The 23167-nt window shown below is 42.9% G+C and overlaps 1 protein-coding gene across 1 annotated transcript in view; it reads right to left on the bottom strand.

The window, feature by feature from the left end:
- Window positions 1-2270: 2270 nt before the first annotated feature.
- The window catches only part of lhfpl6 (LHFPL tetraspan subfamily member 6), a 38946-nt gene continuing 18049 nt past the window's right edge, over window positions 2271-23167 (bottom strand). The window contains exons 3-4 of the mRNA XM_081355126.1: window positions 3726-3824; window positions 2271-3008 (exon numbers count right to left, since the gene is read on the bottom strand). Coding sequence (XP_081211252.1) covers window positions 2890-3008; window positions 3726-3824 — 218 coding nt within the window. The 3' untranslated portion in view covers window positions 2271-2889. The remainder of the gene's footprint in view (window positions 3009-3725; window positions 3825-23167) is intronic.

The raw sequence follows: 23167 nt of genomic DNA, 5'->3' as shown, positions 1-23167 counted from the left end.
GACCTCAAATTGCTTCCCTCGAGGTTTCCACTTTAATTAATGCAATATATAATTCATGAGACATTCTGCTGACTGCATGATTATGTATAGTCATTTTATGCCCTTTATTCATTTTAAATAAAGAAGGGCAACTAATTTACCTTGTATGTAATTGTGTGTCTGGACTGGACTCATTTCAATATCAAAAAGAAGGTTGGATAACCAAGCAAGCATGATCAACATTTTGGTTTTTCTGTTTAAGTGGACATGGGTCGTGAAAAGCATTGTTTTCTGTAAGATTTAAAATGGACATTGACCTACTTACTGTAATATCCACTAACATTTACTTCTTTTTAAATATATATATATTTTTAATTTAATATTTAAATGTTATTCAGTCCACTCCTGATGTTACAAGAGGGAAAAAACAGTTTCTCACCTTTAAAAATGGAAGCATCTTTATGTACCCCTTCAAACTTCACATATGTCTCTAAACATCAAAAACAAAATCAACCATTCCCTGTTTTGTATTTAATCTACACTAACACTAAACCTTGTCACATACTATCAGACAACTTCTATGAGGGATAATGTAATTGCTACCTCTATGTCTATCACTTGCTCTCTTTTGTTTAAAATGAAATGCATCTTGAGTCTTAAAGTCACCATGAAATCAAAACTGACCTTTTTTTTAAATGGAATATTGCAGTATTTGTTATAAATAATATTATCATGCTATTATTGAATAGATTATATGTGCATATCATTACTTAAAAAAAAAGTACCCTTTTTTTCTTGTTTGAGAAGCCGTTTCACTCAGATATACGTCACAATAGGGAAGAAAAGACTATGGCAACTTCTTTTTAATGTCGACTTTAAGGCTGGAAAACACAACATGGCTTTTGCCCAGATTTTTGCCCTGAATTACAGTTAATGCTAGTTGCCGAAAATAGCTAGCTGCTGATATTGGGCAGTTGGAGTACAAAAGTAGTGTAGTGTATGGGCAATGGGCACAGAATCCGATTCTTTAGCTTCAGACTATGAATACTATATGTTGCCTCTCCTAGCAACAAAGGCACACGTTTCTGCATGAGTTTGTTGTGTTCTGAAAAACTTGAATGTCTGGTAGTGTGTGATCCTCAGTCATTTAGTGTATGATGCCTAGTTTTTCTCTGCAACCTTTTACAAAGTCGGCAAGTGTATGTTGCCTACTGCCTTTGGTAAAATGTGAACATTTTTTAAGTGTATTCCAGCCTTCCAGTTATCGATTGTTGTGAAATGACCTCAGATAAGTTTGTTATTTCTATTAAGATCCATTCACACAAAGAACGATAACTTAAATATACTAGAATGATAAATATTAGTGTCCACACCAGTACACGATAACGTTCTGCTTATTATAGTTTTGTCATTGGCTGCTTTAAATGCTTGCGCTCCTCAAAGTTGAATAGATTCAGATTGGCGTCAGATTTCGATACCACACCAGTCTAAAACAGTGTTGTGAATATGAAATATCTGGCCAAAGGTGAATGTTGTGAATATGAAATATCTGTCTTATTCAAAGACATACCTGATTTAAGACAATACAGGTGTAGGAGCAATGGGACATGGACCATAGCGAGAGTAAAGTGTCTATTTAACAAAACTATTGAGGTAAGAATAACTCACAGAGCAGTGAAGAGATGAGCTTAATACATATAGACAGCTTGTTTTCCCTTAAGTCAGCCAGATTCTGCTTATCTTTACTGAACAAAGTGATATTTTGTCAAAACTCCACCATGTGTGACATTGATTTTCTGTTGCCTTACATTGACTGCAGCTCTCCGCCACTGGCCTGTTCTTCTCACTGACAGGTTTAGCTTAATCAAGGAGGAAACTGTTTGAACCTTTCCTTCACTCAGTCAAGTGTTAAACCAGGGGGAGGTTTGATGAAATGCTGTGATTATCAATAACAGTTCATCTTATTCAGGCAGGCATATGCATTCCTAAAACAACAGCTGACTGCAGCGTGTGTGTGACGGTTTGCTGATGGTGCTAAATGGGAACAGCAGATCGTCAATAACTTCTGATCAGCCTTTAGATCTCCCTGCAGTGTGGATCCCTGCAGTTTCACATTCCAGCGGCGAATTCTCCAGCACTGCATCTCCCTGTCGGAAATTAACACTAGGCAATCCATCATTTGAAAAGAGAAAGATACATGCAGGTTAAAAATACACAGATCATGCAGATAAGAAATTACGTTTACCGAGTCTCTGTTTAAGGTTAAAATAAAAGGCATTAAAAACACAAATGCACTAACATGAATGATTTATGCTCAACAACCGAGTTTAAATCTCAGTATTTATTTACAAATACAGTGAAATATAATGGACATTTATGCATGTGATATATAAAAGTTGTAAATAACAGATAAATATATCAGACAATATGTTGTCAAACATACAATTAGCAAATACACAGACTGTTTGAGATGTATATTGTTGCAGCGGAGACATTTAAGTCAATAACAGGACATGATTGAATGCATAATATAGAATAGGTTATTATAATATCACAATGTACTTAAACGCCACCAAGAATACTGTTCTTACACAAACACAACAGATAAATGAGAGTAATACAGTAAGTCCTTTTCAACTACAAAGGTCAAAAGTCAATACGTCATTTGACATATTTCTTTTTGATCACTTCAAATGCAAAAGACTCCAATGCAGGTCAAAGGTCAGTCACAGAAAAAATCTGAAGAGGGAACTGCCGTGGAAAGGTCAACGTTCAGTCATGTCTCCTTGTATATGATAAGTGTTAGGGAAGCGGACTGGATGGCCAAGCCCTCTGAATCAGAGAATGAAAGTCATGCCCGTATGTGGTGTTCATATAGTTTCCTTTACTGTTGTTTTGTCTTCCACATGTTCAGTAAGGGTAGTGTTTCTGTTTCTTCCCTGCGAAACATGCCATCCACGTGCACAACAGCATGGCCAGCACAGCCCCAGCCCCGGTGCAGTAATAAGCCCATCCGATCTCACAAGAACCTGGAAGAAACATAAACCACATATTCAAAAGTTGGCCTACCTATTTTTTAAACAAAAATAAAATGTTTTCATGTATTTTAACCATGATACAGCATTTTTTTACTTTAATAATTTGTTATATTTGTGGAAATTAGATTTTGCACACACACACACACACACACACACACGTCACGTTCTACGTCACAACGCTTCCTACGCTACGTCCTACGTCATACGCCAGCATCCATCTCCGTGAACGCGCGTCGACCGCTACCGGAAGATCTAAGACATTTTCTAAAATAACTGAAAATGTGTTCGTCTGAAAAAAGATTGACATATACATCTCGAACGGCTTGAGGGTGAGTAAATCATGGGTTAAATATCATTTTTGGCCGAACTATCCCTTTAAGAAACATTTATTATTATCAATGTTGAAAACCTTTGTGCTGCTTAATATTTTTGTGGAAAAAAGTTCAAAAGAACAGCATTTATTTGAACATTATAAATGTCTTATTGTCACTTTTGATCAATTTAATAAATTCTTGCTGAAAAAAAGTAGTAAGTTCTTAAAAAAAATCTTCCTGATGCCAAAATTTTAAATGGTAGTGTACATAAATTGTGACAAGTCTCATATAATGTAGACTGATATCTAATATTTTTAAATTTCAATATTGGTACACCCCTACTTTGCCATATAGGCCTAAATTATATTGCGTCTCAATATATATACCAACGTACCAAGATCGAACTGGTCAGAACTGTTGCTGCAAGTCTGTCTGACCTCTTCACTGTCCCATCCTAAAGGATACAGGGCACATCCAGATCCGATCAGCAGCCCTGCAGAGAGAAAAAACACACTATGAATGCAAAGAGACCCAAACGTACACAAGAAGTAGAACTTTAAGACATGACTAAGAGCTCACATAGTTCCCCTCTGTGAGGAGAAGAGCGTGATATCTCCTGAAAAATAGATGATGGCCATGAAAGCCACGATAGCTTCACGCATTTTGTCATCGGTCTGAAAAGCTATTATTTGTTTTACTGCAAACAACGCAGGATCATTAGCTTGTTTTTTTCCCCATTTGACACAGATACTCTATCACACGCAAATGCAAACACACACCTCCGCAGAGACTATAAAGCACAAATCTTGTTTTCATCTGGGCTCAAGATCCAAACAGCCATGAAAATATGATAATGAATGCAGCAAGTAGCTTATTTATAAACAAGCTTCTTGGGAATTATTTCATATTTCCCCTTTTATGTTCTCACCAATTCAGCAAAAATAAACAGGCATGTAATTCCCACCAGAAATATATAAAACTGTAGTTTCACTGTGGCACCTCCTCTCTAAATCCCTACCAGAATGTTTCCTAATAAAAAAAGAACTGCAAACCATGTGCCTTCATCTATTTCAATGCCAGGCTCTTTTCTCAGTGGTGAATATATATATTTATATACATACATACATACAGTATATACAGTATATATATATATATATATATATATATATATATATATGAAGAGTTCAGATGCAAAAGCCTCTAAGTGCCATCTGAAATTTTCTTCTAGAATGATCATTTTTATCAAGCTCGTATATTTAAGTTCAATAATGTCACTTAAATGGCAATGCAAATGACCTATTGTCATTTAAGTGAAATTATTGAACTTAAATATACAAGCTTTATAAAAATGATCATTCTAGAAGAAAATTTCAGATGGCACTTAGAGGCTTTTGCATCTGAACTCTTCATATATATATATATATATAGAGAGAGAGAGAGAGAGAGAGAGAGAGAGAGAGAGAGAGAGAGAGAGAGAGAGAGAGAGAGAAATTACATGTAAATAAGTAGATATACAGTGACTTTGCCTTGTCTAACTGTGTGCATGGAACATATTTAGCAGTTAGTGCCGTTGTGTGCATACTATGTGTGCCATGTAATGTTTGGTTCTCTTTGTGTCTGCTTACAAATGATGGGTGTGTGATCGTCTCAAGTTGTCTGTGCAGAATAGTTTTGGCTTGAATCTGAGATAATGAAAGGACAGAGGACTGAACACAAAGAACACTCCCACACTGCCGTGCAAGCTAAATCCCAGTAACAAAGACACTTTCATTTGTACTTACTTTGATGTCATGGATATTCTTTGATATAAAAAAAGTCAAGAATACAACATTATTTTTCCAGTTCTATAGGAATCGCTCCTTGTTATAGTTTCAAAACTTGTCTTTGTCTTTAAAATTCTTCAAATGTCTTCTTTTCTCTGCATCCATTCAAGCAGGCCTGAAAATCCATTACACTGAGTCAGGCACTTATAAAAATGACATTCTACTTCAGAGTTCAAAACGACAAAGGAATACAGAGAGAAGGGAAATAACCTTTTACGTGCTTCACTTTGCTGTATCCTGCAATCAGAGAAGTTATGAGCGAGTAATCGATAAGTCGATATTGGGCAAGTTTATTATGTGGATGTGAGAGCATGAGAAGAATGCCAACTTATGCAGAAATTAACTTTATGGATTGCAGCGGCATACTCATTTCACTCGCTGCCATGTGGTTGAGCACGTATTGTACGGTTGCGTGTACAGCAGTTCTCCTTGACAAAACCAAGACAAAAATGGACTGTTGCAGTACTGTGAAACTAGGAGGTCCTTTGGTCACAGAAAAGGTGAGGAAAAATTGACAGTGATAAAGTGAATAAGAGGGACGGAGAGCTGCACACTCTGAATATGAAATAAGCAGCTTATTGGCCTGCAATGGGCTTCTGGTTGCACTGTGTTTTCAAAGTCATATCAACACTAGCATTGGGAAAGTTAAAAGTTATAAATATACATGCCGAAACTGAATACCTTATTCGGAAAAGCACAGAAAATGAATAGAGCATTCTACGGAGCCCCTAAAAGGACATAGTTTGGCTTGCTAAGGTAGGTTACATTACATTAATTGCCCAGGTAGAGGATTTGATGTGCAACAGGTCTTGAGCGTCATTGACAAATATATTATCTTATAAAAAGTGTGGTCAGAACAGCCGCTTCCTATACACAGAGTACGTGATTGCGAATTCAAAATCGAAAGTGAAAAGCGTGCGCACATTCCAAAGCGATTTCGGTTACACTTTATTTGAATGTGTCCCTTACAGTGTAATTATACATTTAAAGGTATAGCGGAGGATCTTTCCGAATTTTAGATAAGAACCGCCCTCTCCACTTTTTGAAAAAATGCACATGCGCAACACACTACATGCTCCCGAGAGGGAACGCCTATTAAACGTGTGCGAGGTTCTCCTCGTGCACGCTCTGTTTACAAGTTGCTGTCGGCATCACTCATACAAGATTACTTTCCAAAAGAAGATTTGCACTTTTTCACCAAATAGCATGCCAAACTTTACCTGTCGAGTAGAAACTTCGCGACTGAGGCATCAGTGGGAAGCCCAACCTGTGTTTTCAGCGCACGCCATCGTGTGAAACAATCTCCCAAAAACACTCTGATCTTGTTTCTCTCTTCTGAGGCCTTTCTCTTCTTCTCATACAGTTCGTACAAACTTTTTCTCTTGCGAACCTCAGACATTTTCAAAGGACCCGGTGAAACGGCGAGCTTCAATGAATGGCTTAAACCGTAACTCTAGCTCACCACCACACATAAACACCTGAAAGTGCGCATGCGCAGAAAGCGAAAACTAAGGGACGAGCATGTACGACGGCCTTATGTTACATATCACCAGAATGATTGACACTTAGGTGGACCAATAGTTTACACTACCCACCCGGAAAAAGAAAATCCTCCGCTATACCTTTAAGTACTGAGTAATAGTAATTAACTATGTGTACTTACTATAGGGTTTGGTTTAGGGTTGGTTGAATACAATTATGCCTAATTTATGGTTCCCTTTCAGTCGCTCACGTTCGACGTAACGTCGACGTGACGACGTAATTGGGATCACTTCAGGGAGCCCTATCAACTTCGAGTGTCTAAGGAACGAGCCAATGAAAGTTGGCGTGCGTAAATCGCGTCACGCGCCCCCGCCCCGCCGCGCGGGTATAAACAGGAAGCGGGCGCACGCACACATTGTCTTTCACTTCGGAGCCGAGTTTCTGTGATACTTTTTTGTCTATGAGAATCAGCCTTGAAGACTTCAAAGAGGATCATCTCTCTCTGTTCCTGTGTTGGTGTGACGGCGCGATCAGCGGTGGCCGCGAGCATTGCAGCTCTCAACTGCTGTTTTCACAGCACTGTGTTTGTGTCTGTGTGTGTGTGTGTCGGTTCGGTGGGCGTTTCCCCTGTGTGTGCATTCACACTGCGGCTACCCCTGGGTGCCTCAACACAAAAAGAGAGTTCTAAATCCTTTTTATTTTTTACTAAAAGAGCAACACAAGCGTGACCCTGCGTCTTTTTCAAGATGTCATTCCGCTTGTGCGTTTCTGGATGCCGTCGTTCCCTGGCGCCAGCAGATGGCCACAGCAGTTGCCTCTCGTGTTTGGGCATTCAACACGCTGAGGCAGCTTTTGTGGAAAGTTCATGTTCCCATTGCGGGAATATGACTATCGCAGCGCTGAGATCGAGACTTGCTTACCTCAAGGGAGGTGCAGTCCCCTCGCCTATGCCCCGATCTAGTGTCTATTCTGCCCCGCAGAATAGACCTACTTTGGCGCATGACCAGGGTGATCTGAGGATTACCGTGAGGGCTTCCCCGTCGAGTCATCCTCCGCGGGCCCCTCACGCCTCACAAGCGCTGTCGCCACTGGAGCCCCTTAGTGGACGCCTTGGTCCTTCTCCGGAACGACCAACCGTTTCCTTTGGGGCTCCAGCTGATGACCAGATGTCGATCGCAGCATCGGAGGGGGAGCTGTCCTCTGGAAATGACGACTCGGCTGCGTTGCCCCCCTCGGGGTGTGTAGCGTTGTCCGAGCCGGATCCAGAATGGACTGCTATGCTTTCCCGGGCCGCCGAGAAGGTTGGGCTTGCGTGGAATCCTCCACCACGTCCCGAACCTTATCGGTTGGACGATTGGTTTCTCGGGGCGGGCCGTGCTGGTTCTCAGTGCGCCGCCCCGGTACCTTTCTTTCCGGAAGTGCATGAGGAGCTTTCTAGGACGTGGAAGGCACCGTATAGTGCCCGAAGCCGTTCTAGTGGCTCCTCACCCCTCGCCACCCTCGACGGCGGGGCAGCTAAGGGGTATGTGGATATCCCCCCAGTGGAGCGGGCCGTCGCGATGCAGCTGTGTCCGGCGTCCGCTTCCTCTTGGTGGGGTAATCCACGCCTCCCGTCCAAGGCCTGTAAGTTTTCGTCCGGTCTAACGGCGAAGGCTTACAAGGCCTGTGGACAGGCTGCTTCCGCCCTCCATGCCATGGCGCTCTTGCAGGTCCACCAGGCCCAGGCGCTCATGGACATGAACGAGGCTGGTTCTGACCCAGAGCTCCTCCGGGAGCTCCGTGTGGCAACCGACCTCGCCCTCCGGGCGACGATGGAAACCGCACGTTCGGTTGGTCAGGCGATGTCCACTTTGGTGGTCCAGGAACGCCACCTTTGGCTCAACCTGGCGGATATGAGGGACACCGATAAATATCGGTTCCTGGATGCCCCTCTTTCCCAGGTTGGGTTGTTCGGCGACGCGGTCGAGAGCTTTGCCCAACAGTTCTCGGCCGCACAGAAGCAGACGGAGGCCATCCGGCACATCCTGCCCCGGCGGACCCCTGCTGCTCCCACCCGTCCGCCGGCCGCAGACCCTCCGTCTGCTCGTCGCCGTGGTCGGCCTTCTGCGGCGTCCTCCGCTCCCGCTAAGCCCCAGCAGCAGCAGCCATCATCCAGGCCTCAGCGTGGAGCAAGCCGCAGGAAGCCGACCCCGCCCGTCCAGGCCGCTGCCAAACCAGGAGGCAAGCGACAGTGCAAACGACCCTGAGACGGGCGGCCCAGAGGTGGATCAAGTTGCTCTTCAGGAGATGGCGAAGGCGCCACTCCTTCCCCCGGTGGAGGGCCGGGCGGAGAATCTTTTGTTTCCTTTTCTTTTTGTTCCGACATTTCCCACATTTTCAAAAAAAGAGCAATTTCTGAAACCTCTGGGCCCCAAGAGGGTGCGCTTGGCAGTCGACGACGCCGCCATGCCTTGTCACTCCCGAGCCCCTCTTTCATCGCCAGCGAGCAGCAGTGGCTGTGTTCCGGACGTGCTGTCGCCTCCACACACTCACTCTGCCCTTCGACGGAAGCAGGTATGTGCTGCACCACACACTCAGACCCCACTTCGGGCCGCTGTGCCGTCCGAGTCGGGTCCCTGCATTCCGACGCGCTGCCCCACCCCGGGTACGTCTGTGGTGCCGTTAGTCCCGCTTGCTCGGTCTCTGGGAGCCTGGTTAACGCTTCCCAGCCCGTCTCGCTGGCTCATCCGTACCATCAGACTCGGCTATGCGATTCAGTTCGCCCGGCGCCCCCCTGCTTTCAGGGGCATCCTGTTCACCCGTGTTCTGGCGGACAATGCCCCGGTGCTCAGGGCGGAGATCGCAGTCCTACTGGCGAAGGACGCAATCGAGCCGGTCCCTCCAGCCGATATGAAGACCGGCTTCTACAGCCCGTACTTCATTGTACCCAAGAAAGGTGGTGGGTTACGACCAATCTTGGACCTGCGCGTCCTGAACCGGTCCCTTCACAGGCTACCGTTCAAGATGCTTACGCAGAAACGCATTTTCAAATGCATCCGTCCCCAAGATTGGTTTGCAGCGATCGACCTGAAGGACGCGTACTTTCATGTCTCGATTCTCTCTCGACACAGACCGTTTCTCCGCTTTGCGTTCGAGGGACGGGCATATCAGTACAAGGCAGGGCCGTTTCTAGGCATAGGCAAACTAGGCGGTCGCCTAGGGCGCAAACAGCTGGGCGGCGCCAGTGAGAGCCCCCACCACACCAAGAGATTTTTTTCTCGTCCAAGCGAGTGGAAGAAAAATCCTTCTTTTTTTACATTTCCGATAATGGAGCATATATTTGCACTAAGTGCCTGTCTTTTTGGCAAAAAGACGCCCATCTCTAAAAATCTACAGTGGCCATAGGTCGTAGGGCGTGAAGTGCTTTAAAGTAGCTTTTGATGCGTTCGACCGAAGTTCGAATCCGCCTTTTGCCGAACTCGCTCTTCTTCTCCCTTTTCCAAACACATGAGATGTAAAATTTATAGCCTAACATAAAGGTCTCTAGCGTTATATTTTGCCAACGAACTAAAATCGAAATCGTGATATGGCTTTGTGCCTTTATAAAACAGCACAATACTTTAATTAAGTAGCCTAGGCATTCTGTTTATGCTGCGTGATTTAAAGAAAAGTGCGCACTTTGCTCACGCGATCAGAATGGTGATCTGGTGTTTTCTCCAAAATAAAAGCTAAAGGGTTTATTTCTTGCAAGTGAAGAAATTAGGACAAAAGTATTGTAATTTTCCTATACTATAGTGTAATGTAAAATATACTTTTGAAATATTCATTTTAATTTATACAGTACATATTATTGGCTATATGGATTTTACGTCATAGGAATACTTATATATTTGCTCTTAATTTTTAGCTCTCAAAGTGCATCAGATTGATGCATTAATTTAACCTTAAAATGTACAAAATTTTCTTGCGGGGGAGCATGCCCCCGAAACCCCCTAGAGGGACAGAGGTCCACCCAACATAGTTTCACAAAATCCTATGGGAGAGAACGATCATTTATTAACTTTACTCCAGCATAGTGCAACAAAGTCCTTTTAAGTGAGTAAAACTGTTAATGCCAAATTTTAATTGGGGGGGGGGGGGGTTCCTTATTACTCAATATGAATCTTGCCTAGGGTGCCAAAAAGGCTAGAAACGGCCCTGGTACAAGGTCTTACCCTTCGGGCTGGCCCTGTCGCCCCACGTCTTCACGAAAGTCGCGGAGGCGGCCATTGCTCCCATGTGCGAGCGTGGTGTTCGCATCCTCAACTACCTCGACGACTGGCTTATTCTGGCCCAGTCGAGAGAGCAGTTGTGCGAACACAGGGACATGGTGCTCAGTCACCTCAGCCACCTAGGGCTTCGGGTCAACTGGGAAAAGAGCAAACTCACCCCCGGGCAGAGGATCTCTTTTTTCGGTATGGAGTTGGACTCGATCAGCATGACAGCGCGCCTCACCGAGGCCCGTGTCCAGTCAGTGTTGAACTGCGTGAGCACGCTCAAACGCAGAATAGCGGCACCACTGAAACTGTTTCAGAGGCTCCTGGGGCATAAGGCATCTGCAGCCGCGGTTACGCCGCTCGGATTGCTTCATATGAGGCCGCTCCAACACTGGCTCCACGATCGAGTCCCGAGATGGGCGTGGCAGAGCGGCTCGTGCCGGGTCCAAGTGACTCCGCACTGTCGCCAAACTCTCAGCTTGTGGTCGGACCCTTCGTTCCTGCGGGCAGGTGTTCCCCTGGAACAAGTGTCCAGGCACTCTGTGGTCTCCACGGATGCCTCTACCACCGGCTGGGGGGCCACGTACAACGGGCATGCAGCTTCAGGTCTGTGGACGGGGCCTCAACTGCATTGGCACATCAACTGCCTCGAGTTGTTAGCAGTACGTCTTGCATTGAGCCGTTTCAAAGCGCTGCTACTAGGCAAGCACGTACTGGTCCATACGGACAGCACTGCGACCGTTGCGTACATCAACCGCCAAGGTGGTCTACGCTCCCGCCGCATGTCACAACTCGCCCGCCATCTCCTCCTCTGGAGTCAGAAGCATCTGAGGTAGCTTCGTGCCGTTTACATTCCGGGCCTGCTCAACCGGGCAGCCGACAAGCTCTCACGGCAGCAGGTGCTACCGGGAGAATGGCGACTCCATCCCCAGGTGGTCCAGCCGATTTTCAGGCGCTTCGGGACCGCTCAGGTAGATCTGTTTGCCGCCCCGGACACGTCTCATTGCCAGTTGTTCTATTCTCTGACCGAGGGGACCCTCGGCACGGATGCTCTGGCACACCGCTGGCCCCGGGGCCTTCGCAAGTATGCGTTTCCCCCAGTGAGCCTTCTTGCACAGACCTTGTGCAAAGTCAGGGAGGACGAGGAGCAGGTCTTGTTAGTTGCGCCGTATTGGCCCAACCGGACATGGTTCCCGGAACTAGTGCTCCTCGCGACAGCCCCTCCCTGGCCCATTCCTCTGAGAGAGGACCTGCTCTCCTTAGAGTCGGGGCACCCTATGGCACCCGCGTCCAGACCTCTGGAAACTCCATGTCTGGTCCCTGGACGGGACACGGAGGTTCTAAGTGACCTACCCCCTGCGGTAGTTGACACCATCACTTCCGCTAGAGCCCCCTCTACGAGGCGCCTCTATGCTTTGAAGTGGAACCTGTTCGTTGACTGGTGCTCCTCTCATGAGGAGAACCCCCGATCTTGCTCGATCAGAGCCGTGCTTTCCTTCCTGCAAGAAGGGCTGGAGCGAAGGCTGTCTCCCTCCACCCTTAAAGTGTATGTTGCCGCTATTGCCGCACATCACGATGCTGTTGATGGTAAGTCTTTGGGAAAGCATGACCTGATCGTCAGGTTCCTGAGGGGAGCGAGGAGACTGAATCCTCCTCGCCCACTCTCTATACCCTCTTGGGACTTGTCTCTGGTCCTTTCGGCACTTCAGAGACCACCCTTTGAGCCTCTGCAATCAGCTGAGTTAAAAATTCTGTCCTGTAAGACAGTACTCCTGGTTGCATTGGCCTCTATCAAGAGGGTAGGGGACCTGCATGCATTTTCGGTCAACGAATCGTGCCTAGAATTCGGCCCGGATAACTCTCAAGTCATCCTGAGACCCCGGCCCGGATACGTGCCCAAGGTTCCTACCACTCCCTTCCGGGACCAGGTAGTGAACCTGCAAGCGCTGCCTTCGGAGGAGGCAGACCCAGCCCTGGCTTTTTTCTGTCCTGTTCGCGCTCTGCGTCTGTACGTGGACAGAACGCAAAGCCTCAGGACCTCAGATCAGCTCTTCGTCTGTTACGGAGGCCAGCAGAAAGGGAAGGCTGTCTCCAAGCAGAGGATGGCCCACTGGATAGTGGATGCCATCGCCTTGGCTTACGAAGCCCAAGGCGTGCCCTGCCCGCCTGGGTTGAAAGCCCACTCCACTAGGAGTGTCGCTTCTTCCTGGGCGCTGGCTCACGGCGCCTCGCTGACAGACATCTGTAGAGCTGCGGGCTGGGCGACACCTAACACGTTCGCTAGGTTTTATAGCTTACGTGTTGAGCCGGTTTCTTCCTGTGTGCTCGCTTCTACTAGCTGGTAACACCGAAGTTCCCGCTCTAGTGTCGGCTTGCTGCGCCACTCCCTTCCTAGGAATGGATACGTGCGCTTTTTACTCCAGTCGAGTTCCCCTTTGGCGAACCCTGTGAGTTCCTCCGCACCCCTTCGGCAGTCGGACGTTGCGGAGCGTCCGACGCCAGGCCTAGTGCTCGTATGCTTGTGTAACTTGTGCTAGGCTGGGTTCCATATGTGGTGATCCCTGCGGCGATCCCATATGTGTATTCTTCCACGACCAGCTCCCTGCGGTGAGCCCGTGTCTTCCCTTGGCAGAGTCTGCTCTGCCGTCACTGTCCGGTGTGTCTCCCCCTTCGGGTGGAGCCACCCCAGTGACATTCCATATGTCGCACTGCCCCCTCGGCCAGTCCATATGTGTATTCTCCACATGTTACCTCCCTTCGGGCAGGATGTGGCTCCGCAGCGTTCTTTCCCCTGGAGAGGTACGCTTTCCCAGTGTTATCCAAGAGTTCCGCTGTGTGGGGTATAATGGAACAGCAGTTGAACTCCCTCTACGCAGGTCTTCCGCCCCAGCAGTTGGGGGTCTGAGAGTCTTGCGTAGGGCGCTGGATGTGGCAGCAACCGTGGCGTTTTCCATGGGATCCCAATTACGTCGTCACGTCGACGTTACGTCGAACGTGAGCGACTGAAAGGGAACGTCTCAGTTACTGATGTAACCCTCGTTCCCTGAAGGAGGGAACGGGAGACGTAACGTCCCGTCGCCACCGTTGCTGGCCATCGCTGCATGGCCGTCACAAATCTCGGCTCCTCAGCGAAAAACAATGTGTGCGTGCGCCCGCTTCCTGTTTATACCCGCGCGGCGGGGCGGGGGCGCGTGACGCGATTCACGCACGCCAACTTTCATTGGCTCGTTCTGTAGACACTCGAAGTTGATAGGGCTCCCTGAAGTGATCCCAATTACGTCGTCACGTCGACGTTACGTCTCCCGTTCCCTCCTTCAGGGAACGAGGGTTACATCAGTAACCGAGACGTTATTACTACAGTAAATACATGTAACGTGTAACAAGGACACATTAAAATAAAGTGTTACCACAATTTCAATACCCTGCATATATGTGACCCTGGATCATAAAACCAGTCACAAGTCGCACAGGTATATTTGTGGCAATAGCCAACAATACATTGTAGGTCAAAATTATCGATTTTTCTTTTATGCCAAAAATCATTAGGATATTAAGTAAAGATCACTTTCCATGAAGATATTTAGTAAATTTCCTACCGTAAATATATAAAACATTTATTTTTGTGAGTGAATGCAGCACAATTGCGAACATAAATGTAGAACTTTAAAGGCGATTTTCTCAATATTTTGATTTTTTTTGCACCCTCAGATTCCAGATTTTCAAATAGTTGTATCTCAACCAAATATTCTCCTATCCTAACAAACCATACATCAATGGAAGGCTTACTTATTCAGCTTTCAGATGATATATACATCTCAATTTAAAAAAATTGACCATGTGACTGGTTTTGTGGTCCAGGGTCACATATAATTACCCAACTATATAATTATGCGAGACGCAAAAGCATTGAAATATACTTTTTCCTCCCATCTCATATTTTTTCTATTACCATATCCCTTTAGGGGTTCCGTAGAATATGTTATTTCCTTTTCGAATTTTGTATTCGGCTTCAGGCACACCCTTAGTGCATACTAACAAAAGTTCATTTTAATCGAAGAGTCTGCAGTAAAATATAAAAGTGCTCTAGAAAACTACATACAAAACAGTATGCACTAGCAATGCTTACTACAAATATGTACTACACAACTAGACTGAACTAGGCACTATGCACTACAAAACAAGTATCCAGTAGAATTCACTACACAACAAGACTAAACCAGATACAATTCATTACAAATGTAGCATATAATAAGTAGAATGCGAAACAAAAATAGTATGCATTGCACTACATTACCAAAAAAAAAAAAAAATGCATAAAAACTAAATCACTTGGTAGAGTGCATGACATTGTGTGCAAAGCTGACTAGTTGCAGTTGTACATGTGAGTAATGTATACTGGATCTGAACAGAAAGCACAAACATTTTTTTTAATCTAAGGAACAAAGTGAAGAAAACAGTGGAGAGTTTGAATCGTTAGATAATGATAGATAATGATGAAATGGCATGTGTGTGTTTACTTCATATGTGTTTGAATAACAGGATGAAAAGGAAAACCATTATGTGTACTGGGCAAAGTCTTATCTGTAGCTGCCATACATTTGGAGGAAATCAAGTATAAAGATGCATGTAAGAGAGAAGCATAGGAGAAAAGAATCCTGCATAGGAGACACTACTTCTGAGCATCTCGTCTCTAAGGATTCTCATGTTGCTCACATATAAAGATCAAGCTCTAACCTGAAACCCATAATCCTGATTTAAACCCTCATCTAAACACAATACTCAGCCTGCATAGAGAGTGGCAGGGCTTTGAATTTTCATTCAGTCCACAAAAACAACAACTTCAATCTTTTAACTCTCATGTCACATGTGTTGCCAATACTTGAGCTTTCAGAACCCTGAAATAGAATGAGTATATAGGCTTATATCGAATGGATTAGTATTAGTCAATCTTTGTCATGTAAAAAATATGGGTTTACCTCATTTTTATTTGAGAGAAAATCTTTTAATTTAGTAACTGATGCAGAATTTATAAATTTATTAGAAATAATAATAATATTTTCGAATACATTTCTAAAAGTCTAAACATCTCACCACAGATACATTTTTAAATAAAAACCTTTTAAGATTTTAATTAAGTTTTCTTTTCCATAATTTATGTTTCCATCAAAAGTTGTGAATTTAACTTGTGCGCAAAATTGGAATTTCACATAAAACATTTGTGAATAAAGCACATTGTATCCCATGTATTCAAGAGAACAAAATCTTCACTTCCTGGGAAATTTGTGCAAAACATCTGTAATAAAAATGGATTTGCTGCAATCGGGTAGGCAACTGTGGCTTTTTTATCAACATGATTCGCATCTCAGAGCACGCAGATGAAACACAATAAACGTTGTCCTGTTATATTGCGTTCGGATGCCTGGTGTTTGGGAACGCAATCATGTGAGACACTTCTGGGACATTATACCAAATCATTCTGATGACAGACTTTGGCTCAAGCGTTTCAGAATGACCAAACAAACATTTGAGAAACTATGAAATTGAAATTGGTACGCTGGTTGTTAGTCCAGTTATCCAATCACATTCTCTGTTTAGGCAAAGGTTTTTGTTGTATATTGAGGGATTTATATGGTAAATGCGTTTCCATCGTAGTTTATGGGCCCTATCTTGCACCCAGCGCAATTGACTTTGTACACCGACGCATGTATCATTCCTATTTTGCACCCGACGCACAGTAGACTTTTCCCTCCACAGACGCACGTCGATAAATTAGGGAATGAACTTGCACTCCCGGGGGCGGTTCAGCGAAAAGAGGAGGCGTGTTCCGGCACAAACGTTCCCAACTTCCCTGGTGCTATTTTGCAGTTTCAGAAAACAATTCCGCCACAGACCAGGAAAAACCTAGTCTAAAGTCAGTGGTGCGTTATTCAGATGCTATTTTTAGGGCTTATGCTTGGCCATAATGTAGCGCGTGCACTACACGTATACACTTTGCTTCTCTCATCTACACAGACGCAGCAGTTCCAATTAGTGCAAACCATACATAATTACAAGGAAAAATATTACCACACGAGGGAAATCATTGTGGTGTCCATGAAGATGTGAAAAAATAGGCATAAATCTAGCTTACACATTTACCCAAATTATTCAGGCTAATTGTAGTAATGACGGATCAAACCTGTTTGACCAATAGTGGAAAGACACATAGGTATATAAGGACACCTGACAACATGTCTTTTATGGCCCTGACAAGAACGTCGGTCTCCTCGGCTGTGAACCGCTCCTGGCGTGCACCTGGCAAATCTGCCGTTATAATAGCAATCCGCCATGGAACAAGCACACTTGCTTTTAAAGGGAATGTGAGATGACGCTCTGATTGGTTTATTGCACGTTATGCCCAAACCACACCTATGAGTAATGTAGCTACTTCAGACCAACCCATTTTAGATTTGAGATCCGAGATCCGCCCACAAAGTTACTTGCGTTTCGCGTTTGATACTTGCGTTTCAGATCGTTAAAATATGTCTTCTTATTGGATAAAAAATGTATCCGCCTCAACTGAGAGCCTACATTTTTTATACACAATTTTAGAATTTATGCTCATCTTGGCATTTCGATACATGCTTTTTTATGCGATATCTCAAAATGCACAGAAAAATAGGTTGATGGAAAATAGGTACATAGCTACTGATAAAGAGTGTAGAAATTTATTAGAGAATAACAATAATAAAATATATAACCAAAATTAGTCATTTAGAAATGTATTATAAACCCCAATAACAATCTATAAAACTAAGAAAAAATATACACAGATATATTTAATAGCATAGTAAAAAAAAAAAAACCTAAAATTAACTTGCACCCCTGCTTGGGGAAAACAATGGAATAGCTTGTTTTCTAGAGGTGATAAGTAATAACTAGTTTTTGTGCAACACACACAGCAGATGGTCTATTGTCAACTCTACAGTGCTCACACAGCCTGACAACACCTCAGGAAATGAGAGCGCCAACACAGGGACAGCTGAGACAACTGTCTTATCACTAAAAGCAACACCTCTGATTGCTACTTACGCAAGCTCTCTTCAGTGAGTGCGCATAGATAGGACCTTCATACAGTATCTGTACCAAGTGTTTTCCACCGGGAACAATACATGCTGTGGAGGAAGGGACAGCATAATCTAAAAGGAATGACTTGAACTTCACATTTCACTTACAATCCCGAAGATCTGCTGTCGGGAACGCGTGGGTATCAGTCACTCATGGATACAGTAAACACTCCAGCACACAATGATAAGATATATCTCTTATCCCGACAGCAGACAACAGTCTCAAAACATTCCACTTTCATCTCCACTGCAATCACTCACCCCATCCTCTCTGTCGATTCAAAGACTTTAGTAAAAAAAAGAGAGAGGATATCACATCAAAGAAATATGGACATTTGGCCAAGAACCAACAATAATAATAAAATAATATTTTCAACCCTGTGGCCTTGCCAATCAAACTATGACCCTTAGGGCAAAACAAAAATCCTAATCCAAAAGTCCATTTCATAATTAAAAAAGCCCCCCAATCAATCAATCAATCAATCAATCAATCAATCAATCAACTAATAATAATGAATAATGTTATTTTTACTTTTGAATTATTTAATTTTTGAAATTAAAGGTATACCATATACCTAAATTTTGGGGCATCTCGCCCGGGGGGCGGGGTTACGTCCTGCGTCACATCTCTCGTGCGGGTTCTCGTCGACCAGGGTCAGCGCGCACCATAGCGCACACAGGCAGGCACAGAGCTAGCTAGCGAACCTAGGTCTTAAATCTAATAAGTTATGTTTTTTACAACACGTTTTTTGGTGGAAAAGTGATGTTTAATTTCCATAGTCTTTGTTTAGTGAACGATAGCGAAATCAGGAATTGCGGTCTTTCAGTTTGTTTATCGTTACCTAGCTACCAAGGGTTTAAGTTGTACAAGATGTGCTGTAGCCTTAATTACAATGGCCAAGTCGCGTTTCATATTAACAGATGAATAGGCTAACCCCGCCCCCCGGGTAGTCCCCAACCAAAACAATGTTCTTTCGCAAAATGCATGCGGTTTTGTTTTTTAACCACTAGAGGGCCAAAAGTTACATAGTGGACCTTTAAGAAATATGCTTTCATTTTTCTTTAAATTTGTAACCAGTGTGTAATTCCATTATAAAGTCAATATTTCTCAAACAAAAATACTTATTTAGTCAAATTATGCCACATGCTAGCCAAGGTTAAAAATCTATGTAGAACTTGTGACCTTGAAAGTCATCTGCAAATCTAAGGTTTGTGTGAAGTGTCTTCAGAAGAACTCAGTCTTCAAATGTTTGATAATACCACTATCATAGATCAAGCTCTGCCCTTTCCATACAGTTTGGCACCGGGTAGACGAACAATGTCAGACATTTAGAATCTCACTTTGATGTCGGCATAAATCTGCCCTTCTTTATTAAAAAGTCTTGGCAGGCTGCGACCGCTTCGATTGAGAACAAAACCCAGCCGGTCCTCATTCTAATGTTGAAAGCCATTCCTCAGAACTGGAGTGTGCTGTCCTGACATAACCATCATTTTCGAGGAAGGGAGGCATTCATACAGTGCTAGTCGGTCTTATAGGCTTTGGGATATTTTATCATAGCTCTTTCATGAACTGGATCTGGCTCCATGTCTGCCCTGCACTCTTGCTCTCTCCTGCCCTCCCACTTCCATTCCCTCTGCTTCTCAAAATAAGCATCTCCAAAACTGGGGAGGAAGAAGAATTGTCTTATGCTGGCTTAAAGATGAGCCTCCCTGCCTGATCATTTGTTAAGTGCTCAGATATACTTTGGACTGCATACTGGACTAGACAATCCTCTTTCATATTGATAAATATCTCTGCAGACTTGAAGATACAGCCTTATGTATTTACTCTGTAGCTAATGCAAGCATCACGTTTACCATTGCTTATACTTTGGGTTAGTGGTTCGAACCACTAATTATTATTATTATTAACACTAACATTATTAAGTGTTATTTATGATTATTATGTATATAATATTATATGATTTATTCATATTTTATTAATATTCATATAATTAATAATATGAATAGAATTAAAATTATATCTAGGTTTCCTTTTAATTTTAGTTTGCTTTTGTACTTTTATGTGCCTTTGTCATTTTTATTAGTTTTTTGTTTTTTTAAATATTTAAGTTTTTCATCTAATATTTTATTTTATTTCAGCTTCAACTAATGAAAACTACAGATTAGTTAATAACACTGGTTTAAACCAACCAGTAACCAAAGTATTACATTTCAACAACATACTGAATGATTATAATAATTGAATATTCTAATAATGAAATTAATCTGCAGTCACATTTGCGAAAATAGCCAATGTCCAAAAGCTTGCAAATCTTGCAATCTGATCCATTCCTCTAACCCATAACATGTTTCTCATAAATTATTTTATTAAAATTATTTGTATTATTGTCTAATTATTGTCTAAACTCTAATCTTGTTTTTACAGTAGATAATTGGTCAGTATAACAAAGTTATTTCAGAAGACTTTAATGACTTCTGAAGGGTTCAAACTCAGCAGCTGCAAAAGCAGCCTGACGTTTAGCAATGCTACTGTTGCCTCTCTCAGGAAAGAGTGTCAGGTCAAAGATGAAAGGCCATGACAAACGGGTCAACGTGAGGTCTGCAAGTTTAGACAAAGTCCACTAATGTTCTCATGAGCAAGCACTTCTGAGGTTTGATGCGGCTCCAGGCCGGGTGCCACTTTAATCAGCAAAGCCTGCTGAGGAACACAAGAAGACATGTTGTAGAACATTTCAATTGTTTTTGCCTATGTAATGAAAGTCAGTGGGGTCCAAAACAACTTTTAACCCCAGTGACTTTCATTGTAAGGATAAAAAAAAAAAATACATCTTCCAAAATATCTTCTTTCATGTTGTCATACAAGTTTGGCATAACAGAATTTTCATTCCTGCATGCTATCCATTTAATGACCAAATACAAAAGATTTGCAATCACATTGCAATGTTGCCTACGTTTATTTTGCCACAAATTATTAAGAATATAATTTGGTGGACTACAACAACTCTCCCTGGCTAATGAAACAGACCTATAACAGAGGCAGTTCTTGGCTCATTTAGATGAAAAACTCATGGAAATGGAGCCCTGAAGGCTTCATATGACCAACCTTGGTCTCCCATGTTCATGCATCCACTCCTGTCACTGTTAACATCAGTGTGTGACATCTTGGCTGGAAGGTCTGATCACAGATGGCTCCATTATGGCAGCATATGGTGGAAGATCATATCCACACAGACCAAAGCCAATTCTAACCTGAAATTAACAGCCTTTTGAGAATGACACAACATTTCTATTCCACACCATCTTCCTGTTAAATATTACAGAACGAGTTTTCGTTTCAAGTTTGGTCAGTCCAATCGAGCAGCTCCTTCCACAGATTATTTGCTTTAAACTGAAAATTGTGTCATCATCTTTCTAACCTCAAATCACTTCAAATTCATTTGACTTTAAACCAGTCGATCTCCTCAAACCCTAAAGGAAATCATTTTTTGCTCATATTTGCTTCAGAAAATATGCATTTTGATTATTCTACCAAGTATTTTCTGAAGGCAGAGGACTTTCCCAGACCACCCATAAACTCTTGAACAGGATTTATGATTAAGGATTAAATAGGGGAAACTAAGGCATTGTTGTCCTAACCCGCACACTAACTGGGTGTCTTGACACAAGAAAGCAGAAAGTCTTTCTTAAACAGGTTACGATGTGAAGTGCTTCTAGAGTCTTGCTTTCAACACCCCACTGATTTCACTAGTTTCAACATAACGTTCTTGCAGATGTTGAGTGTTGATTTTCTTTTTAACCCTAGAGAGAATGGAAAGTTTATTGAGTTTGGTTGAAGTCAACATTGGAAACATCTGGATGCAGTTACAACACAGTGTGTTCCCACACAGAGGAGAAGACGTCATTCAGGAATCAGCAGGAGAGAGTTGAGAAAAAGAACCGATGGGAGGAACCTTCCCAAAAGACCCACAACTTCTATCAATACCAGATGTTAAATGACAGTCGCAAGGTTCTCAGAAAAAGAACAGAGTTCCATTGTTCTAGAAGAAGCTCTTAGAAGTTTAATAAATAAATAAATAGATCGATAGAACTGTAAATAAATAAACTTCACTCATTACCCATGAAGCTTGTATGTTAAAGGAATAGTTCACCCAAAAATAACAGTTCTGGCATCATTTACTGAATGTATTTGTATTGTTACAAACTTGTAATGTACAAATGTTGAGCATAAAATATATTGTTAATAAAATTCATAAAATAATGTTTTTGTCCATACAGTGAAAGTCAAGGGGATCCAAAACAACTTTGGACCCCATCGACTTTTACAATATAAACACACACACACACACACACACACACACACACACACACACACACACACACACACACACACACACACACACACACACACACACACACACACACACACAAAGGTTGGTAAATAATGATGGAATAAAAATTTTTGGGTGAACCATCCCTTTTGAAGCTAATAAACTAATTTTAACATTATCAGGCTCCAATTACCAAACAGAATAGCAAAAAATGAATGACTGTTTCTATTATTGGTCAGCCAAACAAATAGCTCCACCCCAAACTCATGCCATTGATTGAGCCAATGTTTCTGTTGTCGGGCAGGTTGGACAGCACAAACAAACAATGCAATGTTTTGAATTTGCCAGTTCACACTTTTAATGTGGGAATCAACCTACACATTGCTTACTTATAGCTATCTCTACATATCAAGATGGTATTTTAATGCATTTAAGGTATTAAAAAAGTAAGTCCGCATTTAATTAAAATCTAATTCAGTACACTTTAAATGTTCCCTGCCTTTTAATTTGTTAAAATGGGATTTTAATAGCTCACATGTAAGGTTTCTGCCATGCAAAAAAAGTCTGGACCCTTTTAATATCTTCTCCCTTTCAAGATGTGATTTAATATAGAAAAGGAGCTTTGATCATGGAAGAGCAGTGGAGCAGGAATCTGAAGGGTAAAAAGAGAAGGGAACGAATGACATCAAAGAGTTATGGAAAACATGTAAAGGTGGATAGGAGGCGTGAAAAATCACTCCCAGTATCATACTAATGAAAAATGCCAGCATGAAGTGAAGTGCCACATTAGGAAGGAGAACAGTAATTTACTCTTCATCACAACCGGTTATACCTACTAAAAGGAGAGAAAAAGAGAATT

Source organism: Scardinius erythrophthalmus, assembly GCF_964197995.2.
Source record: "Scardinius erythrophthalmus genome assembly, chromosome: 23".
Taxonomy (NCBI): Eukaryota; Metazoa; Chordata; class Actinopteri; order Cypriniformes; family Leuciscidae; genus Scardinius; species Scardinius erythrophthalmus.
The sequence above is the reverse complement of the archived record's forward strand: the minus strand, read 5'-3'. Positions and strand labels throughout refer to the sequence as shown.